The 14580-nt window shown below is 43.5% G+C and overlaps 1 protein-coding gene across 12 annotated transcripts in view; it reads left to right on the top strand.

The window, feature by feature from the left end:
* Positions 1 to 14580, top strand: part of CCDC148 (coiled-coil domain containing 148) — a 42546-nt gene that overhangs the window by 11019 nt on the left and 16947 nt on the right. For 2 of the 12 annotated variants that reach the window (XR_015288901.1, XM_086896444.1), the window contains exons 2-11: positions 73 to 153; positions 1673 to 1794; positions 2924 to 3189; positions 3661 to 3764; positions 4338 to 4420; positions 4577 to 4728; positions 4978 to 5073; positions 5165 to 5346; positions 10554 to 10692; positions 12688 to 12894. Coding sequence is in view for 11 of the 12 variants with exons in the window: in XM_086896444.1 (XP_086752570.1) it covers positions 2989 to 3189; positions 3661 to 3764; positions 4338 to 4420; positions 4577 to 4728; positions 4978 to 5073; positions 5165 to 5346; positions 10554 to 10692; positions 12688 to 12894 (1164 nt within the window). In the remaining variant the exon portion in view is untranslated. Of the gene's footprint in view, positions 1 to 72; positions 154 to 1262; positions 1358 to 1672; positions 1795 to 2923; positions 3190 to 3660; positions 3765 to 4337; positions 4421 to 4576; positions 4729 to 4977; positions 5074 to 5164; positions 5347 to 10553; positions 10693 to 12687; positions 12895 to 14580 lie in introns of all 12 variants that reach the window. The other 10 variants (XM_086896452.1, XM_086896453.1, XM_086896446.1 and 7 more) reach the window with 7 other exon arrangements.

The raw sequence follows: 14580 nt of genomic DNA, 5'->3' as shown, positions 1-14580 counted from the left end.
ATTTTTGAAAAGTGTTTTTAGATTGCATCCACAATGTTGTTATTCTCAAAACATATGTTTGTTTCTCAACAGGTATAAAAAATACATAAAAAATAAAAATGGGTGAACTGGAGCATGGAACATTGTTTTCAGATCATAGGATTAGTGGTGGAGGTATGTATGCTATCAGGTTTAATTGCTTTCTCGACTGTTTATGAAACATTCTGCAATTAATAGCCTCATATAGGAGCTGCTATAGCACTCTGGTTATGGTTTGAGTAGGAAGGGACCTCAGAGCCCACCCAGCCCCACCCTTGCCATGGCAGGGACAGCTCCCACTGTCCCAGGCTGCTCCAGCCCCAGTGTCCAGCCTGGCCTTGGGCACTGCCAGGGATCCAGGGACAGCCACAGCTGCTCTGGGCACCTGTGCCAGGGCCTGCCCACCCTGCCAGGAACAATTCCTTCTTTCTTCTAGTTCCTGTCTGTATTTACCCTCCTTCCAGGTTGCAGCTGTTGCCCCTCATGCTGTGACAGGCAGGGTAAAGAGCCTTTCTGTTTCCCATATAAACCCCCTTTACCTACTGAGAGGCCACAGTAAAGTTTTCCTGGAGTCTCCTCTAGCCAAACATCCCAGCCTCTCTCAGCCTGTCTTCACAGCAGAAATGTTCCAGCCCTCTGACCCTCTCCATGGTGTCTGGCCAGGGTTCTGTGCCGGGTGCTGGAGCTGGGTGTTATTCTCTGCAGGTCCGGGGGCAGAGCAGAGGGGGCAGAACGCCTTCCCTGGCACCTGCCCAGGCTGGCTTTCTGAGCTCCAGGGGCAGCTTGCCCCTTCGTGCCCAGTTTTTTCCCCACAGGGTTCCCAGGTTGCTGTCCCCAGTCTGTGCCTGTCCCAGGGCACTGCCTGGCAGGGGATTTGGAGAAGCCCTTCCCCAGCAAGGCATCGGCATCGGCTGGAGACGCTGCCGGGCCACGCGGCAGATGGAGAGCCTGGGGGAGGCTTGTGAGATGGCTCTGCAGGATTTATCTTACCTTCTACCCCTCTCTAAAACCACGTCAGGCACAGCACCTCCAGCCACGGGGCTTAGTAGGGAATGCAGAAACATAATGGGCAATTTCTCTGCTAAAGCAGAGGTTGTAAGGAGATGCCCATTCCTTATCCCTGTAAGCCTCCTGGCTTATGTAGAATGACTGAGTATCTGTGCACGAGGCCTTCACAGTGCTAGGGCAAAAGTTCAGGTAGTTCATTTACAATTGTAATTGTACCTCAATTTTATATCTTTTAGAAAAAAGCTGCTCCTGCTTCTTAACCCATAGGTTGTGATAAACATTGAGGCAATTTTCCAATCAGTGCGAGACGGATGCATTTATTGAAACTTAGGTATTTCTGTATTAGAAGTTATTATAATGCCTGTAAATGCAGTTTAAAATGAATTAACAACTAAATTCACATGTAAGCTATACTTTTTAAATTAACTTTTGTGAACAGACAACTGGTTACTGTTTTTTATATAATTGCTACTAGTTTATGTTTGTTGCAAATTGTTATTCACCAACTAACAGTATCGGTATGAAAACTTCTGGTGTTGAAAACATTGGTTCTGATTTCTATGTGTAGAGCTTTCATTTTATGCCTTGCACTTAAATTATTTCTCAAGAATTTGAAATAACCTTATGTGTTTTATATGATAACTAGACAATTTGGTGGTTCCCACAAGAAATGCCCTTTGCAGCCAGAGGTACAAACCTGTTGACTACAAACATCTGTATGATATTGCTGCAGAGGCAAAAATGGCCTCTGCACAAATTCAGTTAAAGGTATGATTTTTATTTTATTTGTAATGCTTTTGAAATTCAGTGACCATATTTCTTGTTCCTGCCCCAAGGAACCTGAGAACAAATTGGGATCACAAATTTCTGTAACGACATTCAGCCAGAGGGGGTCAAATACAAAAGTTTATCATGGCTATACTGTGATTTGGATGTGCTAATGTCAATGTGTGGACTTTGTTCAGATCAGTGATGCAAAATACGTGTTGATTCTACTTCTTTAAAAGACAGGAAAGACTCATATTTTACTGCCTTGAGGAAATTCACCCAGACTTATTGTATAATCCTGGGGGCAGTGAAGAATTTGTGGGATTAAATGGGAATGCTGATCCAGAAAAAAAAGCCAAACAAAAAAAGCCCAGCTGGGGCAGGAGTGGGAACATGCTGGGGGATGTTTGTGGGTGTGTCAGGGGAGTGGGTGTGGTGGGTGGGTGTGTCAGGGTGTGGCAGTGGGTGGGTGTGGTGGGTGTGGTGTTTGGTGGGTGGGTGTGGCAGTGGGTGTTTGCTGGGTGAGTGCTGGGTGGGTGTTTTCTGGGTGTGGTGTTTGGTGGGTGGGTGTGGCAGTGGGTGTGGTGGTGGGTGGGTGTTTTCTGGGTGTGGTGTTTGGTGGGTGGGTGTGGCAGTGGGTGTGGTGGTGGGTGGGTGTTTTCTGGGTGTGGTGTTTGGTGGGTGGGTGTGGCAGTGGGTGTGGTGGTGGGTGGGTGTTTTCTGGGTGTGGTGTTTGGTGGGTGGGTGTGGCAGTGGGTGTGGTGGTGGGTGGGTGTTTTCTGGGTGTGGTGTTTGGTGGGTGTGTCTCTGTTTGCTCAGTGCCCTCGTGAGCACAGAGGGGTCCTGGTGGTGCTTGTGCAGCTTTGCCCTGGGCAGGAAAGTTGCAGCTTGTTTCTGCCTGAGCAAAGTGGAATCCCAGCGTTTTTAACTCAGAACATCACTGCTTTGCTGAAGTAGATGTGGAGTGAGATTGTTATTTGTTTCTCCCTGTTATCAACTCAGACAAGACTTTCCCGTGTGTTTTTCTTGCCTTGCTGCCATTTTGCCATAGGACAGAGTGTCTGCATGAAGGGGGAGCTGGGGATGGGGAAGGGTCAGTGCATGAGCTGAGGGAGCTGTTGGGGTGCAGACAGGTGTTCTGCAGGGAGGGGATGGCAGCACAAAGAAAGAGTGGAAAGGAGCTTTGTCCTCACCATGCACCGAGAGGCCAGAGACAGTCACCATGGCAGGAGGGTGAGAGAAAACCTCTTGTCTCGGGCAGTCTGGCAGCCACAGGCTTCTGCTCCTTTTTCCTTCGTTGCTGGCTGGCCAGAGTCATCTGCTTCCACTTCAGCAGCCTTCCCCTGGCAGGCTTTCCTCTGGTTTAAGCAGGAACTCCATCTGTTTCAAAAGCAGGTATTCCTATTTTATCCAGAGTGTGATATACACAGAATGTTTTTGTGAAGCCCTCAGACAGTTTGAGAGCCTCTCTAATAGGATAGATTTTGTTAAAAACCTCTTTTTTAGTAATACATTTTTGAAATTATTTTTCTTTACATACTTTTAGTCTTTCATCTTCCTACCTGTAAGAAAGTGTTTTTTGTTCTCCTGCTTATCTTTCCTCAATTTTACTTCCAGGGACATAGGGATGGGAAAGGAAAGAAGAAAATGGACTGATTTTTTTTTTTTTTTGCACTTCTCATTAATTGTGATTTGTAATGCAACAAACTTATTTAATGAAAATTGGTTACATTTGAGCCTGTTGTTCTTTAGAAAAATACAGTTTTTAAATAAGCTATTTGGTTTATCATTTAAAAGCTTCCATGTGAAGGCATTTGATAAAGCTGTTGAATAAGTTCAAAACACAACCTTTAATTTTCCCTGCAGATTAAAAAAGCAGAACAAGTTTCAAAAATTAGCAAAGAGCAAATGCTGCTGAAACAGCATCGTCAGGTGTGGTGGCAAGAGTATAAAAGACTGAGTGAGAGCAGGTAAGGGTTGAGGAATCTGAATGAGTGATTAGTAAAGAGACTTCAGCAGACAGAATTTTTGGGATGACATGCTTTTGATTCAAGGCACATTGAGAAAAAAATATTATGATACCTGACCTGAAGTTATTTCTGTGTGGGGAACAAAAGTTTGTGACCCAGATGGAGAGAGGTCTGTGATATGAAGAGCTCACCTGAGGGCAGGGAGAGCAGGGGATGTTGCTCTTGGAGCTGGACTTGGGGATGTTCAGTTGATTTGCAGCATCTGAAGACTGGGTCTTTGTAAGAGTATCAAAAGTTTTCAGATGCTTTTTAGTTCCTTTAGAGTCTGTCTCTAGACATATGTGTTGAGGTCACACAACACGAGACATTAACAGTGCTCTTGTCTATTATCCTGTCTACTCAATAAGAGCATTTGTGGCTTCCTTGCCATCTTTGTGTCCAAGTCCTTCACTTCATACCTTCCCAGGTGAAGAATCCCATTTTTTATGTGATTATTGGAGTATTTGAGGCTCATCATTCATGCAAATGTAATGAATAAGAAATTAAAGCTTCTGCAAAACTCATTTCCTTCAGGCAAAAGGCAGAAGAAGAAATTAAGACTTTTCTTGATGAAGGAAGCCATAAGAACAGCTTTTTTTTTGATTTGAGGAATTTGGGTAAGAATTTTTTATTAATTTTTAATTTTTTTAATAGCTAACATTATCTTGATTGTTTGGATTTTTAATGGATATTCCTTGACAGGTTTAGATTTACAGAGCACAGTGTTGTGTAACATTTTTTGTGTGTTTGAGAAAGCTTTGTGTTTCATACAGAGCAGAAATTGTCCAGGGAGTGGGACACTTATCAAACAAACACTTTAGCTCCTGTCTGGCAGCTGAAACTCAAGCTGGCTAAAATTCAGCGTTACATCTCAAAAAAATCTTGTCAGAAACCCGAGATCAATTCAGCTGAGGTGCTACAGCAGGTTGGTATTTGAACTTTATTTTTACAATTTATTATCACCATATTTTTAGTACTTTTTTTTTTAACTTTGAGACTATAGGTCACATGCAGAGTATGCCATAAACCCCCCTTCTTATCATGGTGTAAATCTGCTCACCAAAGTCTGTAAAAGCATAGCAGTGTAGGGCTGAAAATCTGACTCTGATTCTAAATAAGAGTTTTCATATTATAACAAGAGGAAGAGGTAACAGTAACATGTTCCATGAAATAGATCAAATTTATGAAGAAGCAACAGAAGGCAATTCTGGAAGGTCTTATCCCTGAAAGTCTGGCTTTGGAAAGAGAGCTTGAAGAGTACAAAGAAAATGTAAGCTCTTCTTTATAAGTTTAAGTAGAAGTTTATTGAGGGGGTAATTATGATGCAGAGCAGTGTCCTGAGCAGCATTTTTTCATTGCAGGCATCAGTGCGCTCTTCTGAAGAGAAAAACAGGCTTTTCCTGGAAGTTCCTCCTGAGCTGCTGGCTCTGGAATGCCCTTACCCTGACCTGAAGACCTTGGTGATGGAGGAGTACCAGGAGCTCTCCAGGGGCTACTGGGTGAAGCTTCAGGAGGTGGATCAGCAGCTGGAAGCTTTATCTAGGTACTGACATGTCTCTGCACGTCTTGGCTGGGGGTGAATGTGTACCTGTGGTGTGATTTGTAGCTGTGGCTGCTGTGGTTGGCTTTGCCCCTTGGTCTGGCTCTGTTCTGGGCAGAGCCCTGTGCTTGGACGGTCGGTGTTCACACAGGGAAGACAGTCCTTGTAAGAGCTATCAGCTGAAACAATAAGCAACATGTTCAGTGCATTAAGGAACCAACAACCTGGTGTGCATCAAATGTCCTTTTCATATGCTCTTGCAAGAATGGAAATCACTCCTTCTGTATGGTAATTACATTAGCAAGATTATGACAGAAAAGTACAGTCATTCCAAGACACACCTCCAGTGCTTTTATCTATAAAGCAGATAAAAAGGTCCAATCTTTTCACAAATTTTGGATCATTCCAGTAAATGTCATTGTCACAAAGAAATGTAAAAGGTGTATATAGCTTTGACTCAGATAACCAAAAGGAGGAGAGATTTTTCTGTAAATGAAAATGTATATTGCAAGAGCAGCATTCATAATGATCTAGAAATGTAATAAACCTGTATATTAATAATATAAAGCTTAGTCTTTCTGCTGAGGCTGTCTAGAGTCCAGAAGATACTGAGTTGCAGGCATTGATTGGCCTTTGATTTTGCCATCTCCTGATATGCCTTCAAATGGTTTCAGGTTGTCAAAAGACTGGGAAGGAGTAGGCTGGTGGAATGGTTTGAGGCAGGAGAAAGTGGGGAGAACAGGAAGGTCCCTGAATTTCTTTGGTAAAACAAAAAAATATGTTGCTTCCAAATCTGTTTTCTGTATACACAAAGAGTGTAGTGTTTGTTCTGTCCCTGCTGCTGAAGGAGTTTGGTGTGCTGAAACAGGCTAAAGATCCTGGGTGCCATAGAAAGGGATGTTACGATCTGCTTATCTTTTGTACTGATTGTACAAATATTCTGTGTGTTCTTCTTGTGTTACCTGAACCTGTACATTATTAGTGGAGCATCCTAGCTGTTGGAACATGCTACTTATTGAAAATTGTTTTGGTTTATCTCATATTTATAGCATTTATGAAGCCACAAATGGCAAATTTAAGCAGGCCTTTTGCTACTCTCTCTGATATTTTGCTTTAGTTCCTCTAACTGAAAAATTTTAACAACCTCAATGAGAAAACCTGTGACAAATGCTAAATCACTAAATATGTACAACGTCTTTCTAATGATTTTAATCAAAATTGTGTCAAAGTTTATGATCAACACAAATTTGGTTGAAAATTCATAAATTAAAATTATTGACTCACACAGCACGTGTGCTACTGAATAATAGACAGATGTGGATATAGACAACATAATTTCTGAAAATGGTTGAAAAATGTGCCATAGTATTTTCACTGATCATAGGCCAGGTGGGAGTTTAGGTCTGGAGCTAGCTAATTTTGCACAGATAATTAAATGATATCAGGACTTAAAGATAAAACACCATATTTGCAATGGAAAGAATTCAGCTGTAGCCAGAACACATGTGCAGTGGCACTTTGAGGGAAGGAGGTTGTGATCTGTAGCTGGGGGACATGATGGTGTGGGGCAGTGTGCCAGTACTGACAACTGGAAATGGGGGGATCATAAATGAACCATCAGCAATCATCTCAGCATTTGATTTAAAACTAGACTATTCTGTTTGCATTCTGGTCTCCAAGTCTTTCATGTATTTCTCATTTATGTTCCAATGATCTTATCCACAATGGCATTAAAAATGAGTTTTCAATTTAAAAAAAAAAAAAGACCTTGTTCTTATAGCGTTGCTTGCTTCCAAGGTACAGATTTGTAAAAGACTCCACTCACTTCTTCCATTTATATTGGCTAATTTGCATGGAGATATTCTATGAGTTAGCAAAGATGCAGCCTTGTGATTGAAGTATTCTATAATTCATCATGCCAACTGTGATCCCACTGGCACAGATAATGCTGTCAGAAATGGAGTGACAGCTCCTTGACCTTGGTGAGTATCCCCTGTGCTCTGATTCATACAGCCTTAACGAAGCCTTTGCAGTTACTGTCATTGCTCTGTACCCTGACAGACCAAACATCCTCCTGCAATACATTTTTTTTCTTATTTTGGGGTTTTGAGAAGTTGCTCAGGAGCACGTGGTTCTATGATAACACAATAACTTGGTCACTTCAGCTGGGTCACTCGGCCACTTCACTTCCTCCGTCACCACATCTTGAATGTACAGTAAAGAAACCTTCAGTTAATATTACTCTGGCATTGCACATCCCATGTTTTCAATAGTTCAGACAGTCTGGAACATTTGCAATTGGTACACAGAGAATCTGGAAAATGTACATAGAATGTTCAGTAAAGAAACTTTAGCAAAAGATAATGTTCTGGTCTGGTCTATTCTGTGTGATTTTCTTTCACACTAGAATACACATTGCTTTTGGAAATGGAATAAAAGCTTAGGTTTTTATTCAAGCCTTATGCAGGATTATAATATTTTGTCATCTAATTTCTTTTGATGTTGCTAAAACAGAAATTTTTGTGTTTGAGAAATATCCAGGTCCTGAGCTATCCCACAAATTGTGGGTTTGGACTGATGTGTGTAAGAATGATTCTCTAGGCACTATTATATTTTTTCCACAGTTTCCAAGGATGTCTGAATGATTTAAATCACTGAAGGATGAATGGGGTAGCAGAGAGTGTGCACTGCATCCTCTGCAGCATCCTCCCACAGGGGTTGGAGAGCAGGACAGGGCCCAGGAAACAGCTCCTCTTCCCAGCCCCCAGCAGGGCGGTTTCTGTGCAACAAGGGGCAATGCCAGCATCAACAGCAGGGGGCTGGTGGCTCACCCGGTGTCACTGCGTGTCACTGTGTGTGCGTGTCACTGTGTGTGCGTGTCACTGTGTGTCACTGTGTGTGTGTGTCACTGTGTGTGTGTGTCACTGTGTGTGTGTGTCACTGTGTGTGTGTGTCACTGTGTGTCACTGTGTGTGTCACTGTGTGTGTCGCTGTGTGTGTCGCTGTGTGTGTGTCACTGTGTGTCACTCTGTGCGTGTCGCCCAGGTGTGTCACTGTGTGTGTCACTGTGTGTGTGTCACTGTGTGTGTGTCACTGTGTGTCACTGTGTGTCACTCTGTGCGTGTCACCCAGGTGTGTCCCTGCAGATGGACACAGCAGCGCTGCCGCTCTCCGGTGCCCAGCACAGGATCTTCGGGGAGAGGGAATTTCCCCCGAGCTGTTTGGGATCTGCGGGGAGAGGGAGCTTCCCCCGGAGCTGTTTGTATTCCTCGGAGTGTGCAAAGCCAGGGATTAGCGCTGGTAAATCTGTTTCAAAGGAAGCAGCTGCCTCGGGGCTGCTGCATTGAAGACAATTGCTGTATTTCAGCTCTGAAACAAAATAAAGATTGTGCTGTGCTCTGCTCCAATGCTGCATACAAGGAAAGCAAGCACTACGTTTAAAATTTGGGTCGGGCATTCAGGCTGGCAAATGTTTGTCAATATCTTGGCGGTGCAGAAACTTGGTAATACCTTAAATATTCATGTCAAATGTGTTGGCACTTTTCAGACTTGTTTTAGATGAGATATTCCTTTCTGGAATTTTACAGAAGTGAGGTGACATCTCAGATTCACTCAGCAGGGTATGTTGAAATTCTCCATGTGTTTGGTGGCTTTGAATATGCTGGGCTGGGTCATGCTGGCTTTTTGGGTTTTTTTTTCACTATTTATCTATGAGCAGCTGACAAAATCTCAGCACAGCTGACAAATTTTGGCACAGCTGACAAACCAAGGCATTGGCAGTCAGTTTGTCCCTGCATACAATAAACTACTTGTAGCTCTCTCCAGCTGATTGCTCCCTGAAGGATCCCCCACAGAAACTTCTCCTTGTTTTGAGCAGGGCAGAGATCCACGGTCAGCTGGCCATTAGAGGAATATAAATGAGAGGGAGCTTGTCAGAGGTGTGGGATGGAGGGGCAGGACCTGGTGCAGCTGCTGGAGGCAGAGCAGGTGCCGGACTGGCCGCAGGGCTGCAGCATCTCTGCTGTTCCCTGCTCTCGAGTTCATCCTGTAAGGCTCCAGGACCAAGGTGTCTCCTACTCTGCCTCACTCCCCTCTGTAGGCAGGAGATCTCTGTTTGCTCACCAGCCTGCATGGGCAGAAATACCTGAGGTAAAACGTAACAAAACCGAATCTCACTGAAGTGACGCGTTCGGGTGTCACCATACTGAGGTGTGTCAGGACTCACAGAGGAGGATTATTGATTTCTTTAATGGTAGATCATGGAGTCTAGTTTAATATTAATTACATGTGAGTTTCTCACTAAAATTCCCTTTTTGAAGTACCTGTTCTTTCTGCCTGCATAAGGATAAGGCTGTTCCAACACCTCACTGGATGCAGTGCTGTGGAATACTGAGGCAGTGCTGCTGGCTTGGGGAGTCCAGGAACTGCAGCTGCTGGAGGCAGCAGGAATTTGGGGGGTGGGTAGAGTCTCATGATTGCCTTCTTTTAATTATCCCTGGGCTCTTAGTCACTTCTGAAACCAGGTCACTGGGCCAAAGAGACCTTTTGCTCTGACTCAGTGTTGCTGCTTGTGTGTTAATGCTGACAGTGACAGCCTGACATTAATCCCTTCAGGGCCAAGGGTTCAGACTGAGGGTAAAACTGCATGCCAGCCCGTGGGATTCTTTCAGATGGATGTTACTTCTTGCTGCTCTCATTTTCTGAGATGTGTGCAAGCTGATTCCTACAGCTCCTACACTAAAGCATGGTGGATCTTATGCCCTTCTGATGAGTTTATGGCTGTTAGGAGTTTGCTAAACTGGATCCTCATTTAGCTGCATGCAAGGATTGTCACTTCATCCATTCCCTTTTGATCATTTATTCAGTGCTTAGTGGTAGAGTCTGATCATCTTGTTCTTTTTCACACCGTATTTTCCCTGTGAGGTCACTGATTTTCCATTAATGTGACGTGTTTGAGAAACACAGTGACATTCCCCAATAAAAAGCCAGATTAGAAGCAGAACAATTCACTCAAATGATGACACAGTAAGTGTCATATCAGCAAAGCAATGTATGTTTGCTTTATTTCATTAATCTGATTCTGTCACCTCTGACCCAATATCCAGTTTACACCATCAGGACTGTGAGCCCACTCAAGGCTGGGCTGTCCAGAACCAAACTCCTTTTCAGTGTTAAATTATACTGGGATGGATTGTTTTGCATTCCTGTAGGAACAGTGACTGGAAGGAAGATGATCAGTGGGTTTTCCAGACTGTTATCAATCAGTACCCAAGTGATCTTCAGAGGAGGAGGACTTTGTACCTGGATGTGCTGCAGAGGTATCTTCCCCACAAATCCAGGCAGGAGCTGGTCAGTGATGGTTTACATATTCATTCAATTTTACAAATTCTTAAACTATGTAGTGAACAGTTATATCAAAGAATGTATGTTTATTGAAGTCTTTAAATTTTAAAATTTCTTAATTATAAATTTTATTCTGCACACTAAAGAAGAAACATTCTTGTTTTCAAACTGCAGGAGTTTTAAAAACTATCATCTCTTCAAAACAAGTCCTGGAACTATTTTATAGTTCCACATAGTCTTACAGCCAAACTCACAAAACTAATTTGTTGGCATTGCTTCTGCTGTACAGTTTTACAGCTGTGTTATGCCACTCTGCTTCTCTTGGTGTTTTTATTTTTCCTGAGGATGTACAGCCTTGTTGCACTGTCTAGGAATAGTTAATTTAATTGTTCTGTGGCACATATACAGCATGAAGAGTGGAAAGTTATCTCCCACTCTAGGAGAGAGGCTATTTTTATATACATAATGCTTTCAAATTGATTGCTGATTCCTCTCGCACTCCACAGTGAATAAGCACATAGCAGCTAATTGAGAAACCCATTTCAAGGCCAGAACACTTCAGGATGTCATAAAGAAAGTAGGAGGCTTTTTTTATCTCCGTCTGTATTTTTAGACCATCTACTTCCCTGCGTTTGAAGAGTGTCTAGTGCAAAGGAATGACAGTGAAGTGATACTGATAATTAACCAGAGTTTCACTAAAAATAAAGTTCTTGTGGGTTTCAGAGATTTTGCCCTGGACTGAGTAGTCTCGGGCTTTGGACAATGCAGGTATGTTTTAAGCACAGCCACTATTAATGGGTCCCCCTACTTCTTTGAAGGTTCATTTAAAATTTAAAAGCACTAAATTTTAAAATCCTAATTCTCCATTGGGCTGATTTCTCTTGGTATGTGTATTAGCATGATGACTATGGAAATGCTAAAACACTGCTAAGAGTCTGTTCTTAAAACGTGTGGAACAGCAGCCTCGAGCCTTCCTGGCCTGCTTCCCCCGTGCTCAGGGGACAGGCACTAGCCCTGGTCCCAGGCAGCTCCTTGGAGAGCTCTGTGTTTGGAGAGCTCTCAGCAGTGCCCTGCCTGCAGGAGCTGCTCAGCCAGAGGCCTTGGCTTGGCCGTGGGGAAGCTCAATGTGCAGCTTCAGCCAGCCACGAGTTGATGGGAATATCTGTGAGCCAGGCACCAGGGGAGTCAGCAGCCCCTGCTCCCCTGCCAGAACCTGGAATTAGCATCTGGAATGGTCCCCTTGACACCTGTGGGCAGTCAGCCATCTCTAGAAACTCATTCATCCCTACATATTTTGGGGGTATAAGATAGGTTCAAGACTCTATTGCCTCATTCTGTACCTACCATACTATATCAGCCTTACCTGATATTGCTTCCATCAGAGTCTTGAACCTTGAATATCCTCATAAACCTCACTGAATTAGGCCAAAGCAAGTGGATTTTGGGTTAAACACTCCCCGTTTTTGCTAGGTGGTGACGCTGGTGGTGGCACTGTGCTGCCTGGTGAAATGAGATTTTGTTTTCAAATTTCCTGCTAGGAAAGAAGGGAAGCTGATTCCTCCTGTACTGCTTTTATACAATTGCTGTTATTGGTGCCCCGTTTCTCTGCAGATCAGAATTTGCTAGGAAAAGCCTCATCTTGCTGGAAGTGCTCGATATCTCTGGAGATGTATTGAAGGACCTATTTATACGTTGTGTCCTTCAGGGCAGGGAGGGAACGTTGTATTTCATTTATTCCCATTGCAAAAGCGCAGCTGCACAAAGAGCAGTGGGCCAGGAGGATGCTGTGGTGCTGCAGAGAGGGCCATGCTGGGGGGTGTCACTGGCCTGGACAGTGGGACATGGTGACACCCCTGGCACTGGGCTGTGCTGCGCGTTCCGTGGGGACGTCGGTGATACAAGAACTGAATCAATTACAGGCCAGGCTTGCAAAAATGTCTAGAATTTTAGTTTCATTAAGGAATAGGTTTTAAGCCTTTCTGAAATGCCTTCCTCTTTCAGGTTGCTCATGAGAAGGCTTGGGATCATTACCAGTCCATCAGGAACCGGCGCAGAGTCTTGCTGTTAACCTGGGTTCAGGTTAGGAAAGCCTTTGTCCTCAGGGCAGTGGCGGCTGCTGCTGAAGCTGCTGCTGCTCATGAGGCAGAAGTGGTGCTGGCTGATTGCAGGCAAAAGCAGCTGGAGATCTGTGCTGATCTGAAAGCAAAGGTATGTTCAGTAATAAATCCATCACCAAATCTGTATCTAACAGATGCATTCAAAATGAAGATTTTTACATTAACACTAATCTGTTCTCAGATAAATAATGGACATCTGTCTGCCCTTCTGTTTAATTTTAAGTATGCTTTTTAAGACATGAAACAATGGATCCCATAACTTGTTTGCCCTTGTAATAGAAGGCTTTCAATATTCTGATTTACTGTGGTAAGAGGTGAAAAAAGATAAAAATACCTGTGTGGTTTTGGTAAGTGAACAGCATAAAGTGGGAGGAGGCTGGACACAAGAGGAAGATGTTGTGATGTTTGTGCCTAAGGTGTTTGTAGGAGGAATCCCATTTCTGGGCATGAGAGGCATGTTAAGATTTGTTTGAACTGCTCTCTGTGATTTTTGACTTGCACAGAAATGAACATCTGAGAGCATGCACGATGTGTTATTCTCACTTTACCAATATTCTCTCTGCTGTGCCCTCACTTTTCAGAGAAATACTAAACACTTGATTTAGGTTTTCTATGTGCAGGAAAGCACAGTAAAACCTGTTCTGTGAGGCAGGATGTTGATGTCAATGCTAGTTTTTAGTTAGCAATAACACAAAAGCCCTTCTGTCTTGTGTTCTGGGGCTGTCTGGCGTAGGAAGGTTTGAATCTAAACACTTTAGGGTTAGACACTGTCTGGGCCTGACTAAGTGGGGAGTACCCTGCTCTGACTCCTGTGCCAGCCTTCCCTTGAGCCAGGGGCAGGAAGGAGTGGTTCTCTGGAGCTGAGGGGATGTTTGGTGATTTTTTACCTAGGCCTTCCTTTCTGGAGTGCCTGTGTGTCTCTTACCTGTGCAACCGGAGATGGAAGGGCCAATTATTCCAGAACTGTCAATCTGAGTGATTTTTTTTTTTCCCTTTGTTTCTTTTATTTTTCTTCCGCACAAGAAGTAACAAGCTGGTTTTGGAATACTTTGTTGTCTCCACGTAGGTTAAGATTCTCACAGATGCACTGAACATTGTCTGAAAGTCTTTTGGATTCTGACCTCTTGTTTCCAGGAACTGTTTGAAACTTAAACCTATTAGGCCTACACTTTTCAAGGGTGGCCTTCAAAGGGATCTTTGTTAAAACGTTGAACATTTGAGCAAAACCAACTCACCTGCTCCCCAGAAAAGAGGAATAAAAAGGAACATTTCTCTCATTAAAGGAGGATATCATTGTGACCTTGTTTTGATCAGCTCCACAACTGAAAGGGCTGCATGGCGGAAGCTGAGGTTGGGTACAGAGCTCATTCATTTTCAGAGAAATGATTCTCAATGTATCCATGGGCTCTGTTTTGGTTTGATGGGGATATGCATTTGAAAACTCACATTTTGCCCATTTATAGCTCATTTTACAGACTTGTCTTTCTACACTTCTGAACTTTACAACTACAGAGTGTTGGACATGGAAAGCAGCTGCTGGCAGGTAAAAGGGAACTCAGTCCAGTACCATTAACACAGGTGAAACCCACCCTGAGAGGGATCCATGAGATGGGTAAAAAGTGAGTCTGTCTCTGAGGGAAAGAGTGTGGAACTGGAAATCAGGGATTAGGGTTGTTCTTCTACCTTTTCTTTTTGGCCATTGATTGACTCACCATTTTGCATTTCAGTAAGTTTTGCAGCAGGAAATCTTATCTCCCCTTCCAGAGGGGCAGTGTAG

Source organism: Cyanistes caeruleus, chromosome 7 (assembly GCF_971803275.1).
Source record: "Cyanistes caeruleus chromosome 7, bCyaCae1.hap1.1, whole genome shotgun sequence".
Taxonomy (NCBI): Eukaryota; Metazoa; Chordata; class Aves; order Passeriformes; family Paridae; genus Cyanistes; species Cyanistes caeruleus.
This window is presented reverse-complemented; position numbering and strand designations above follow the sequence as displayed.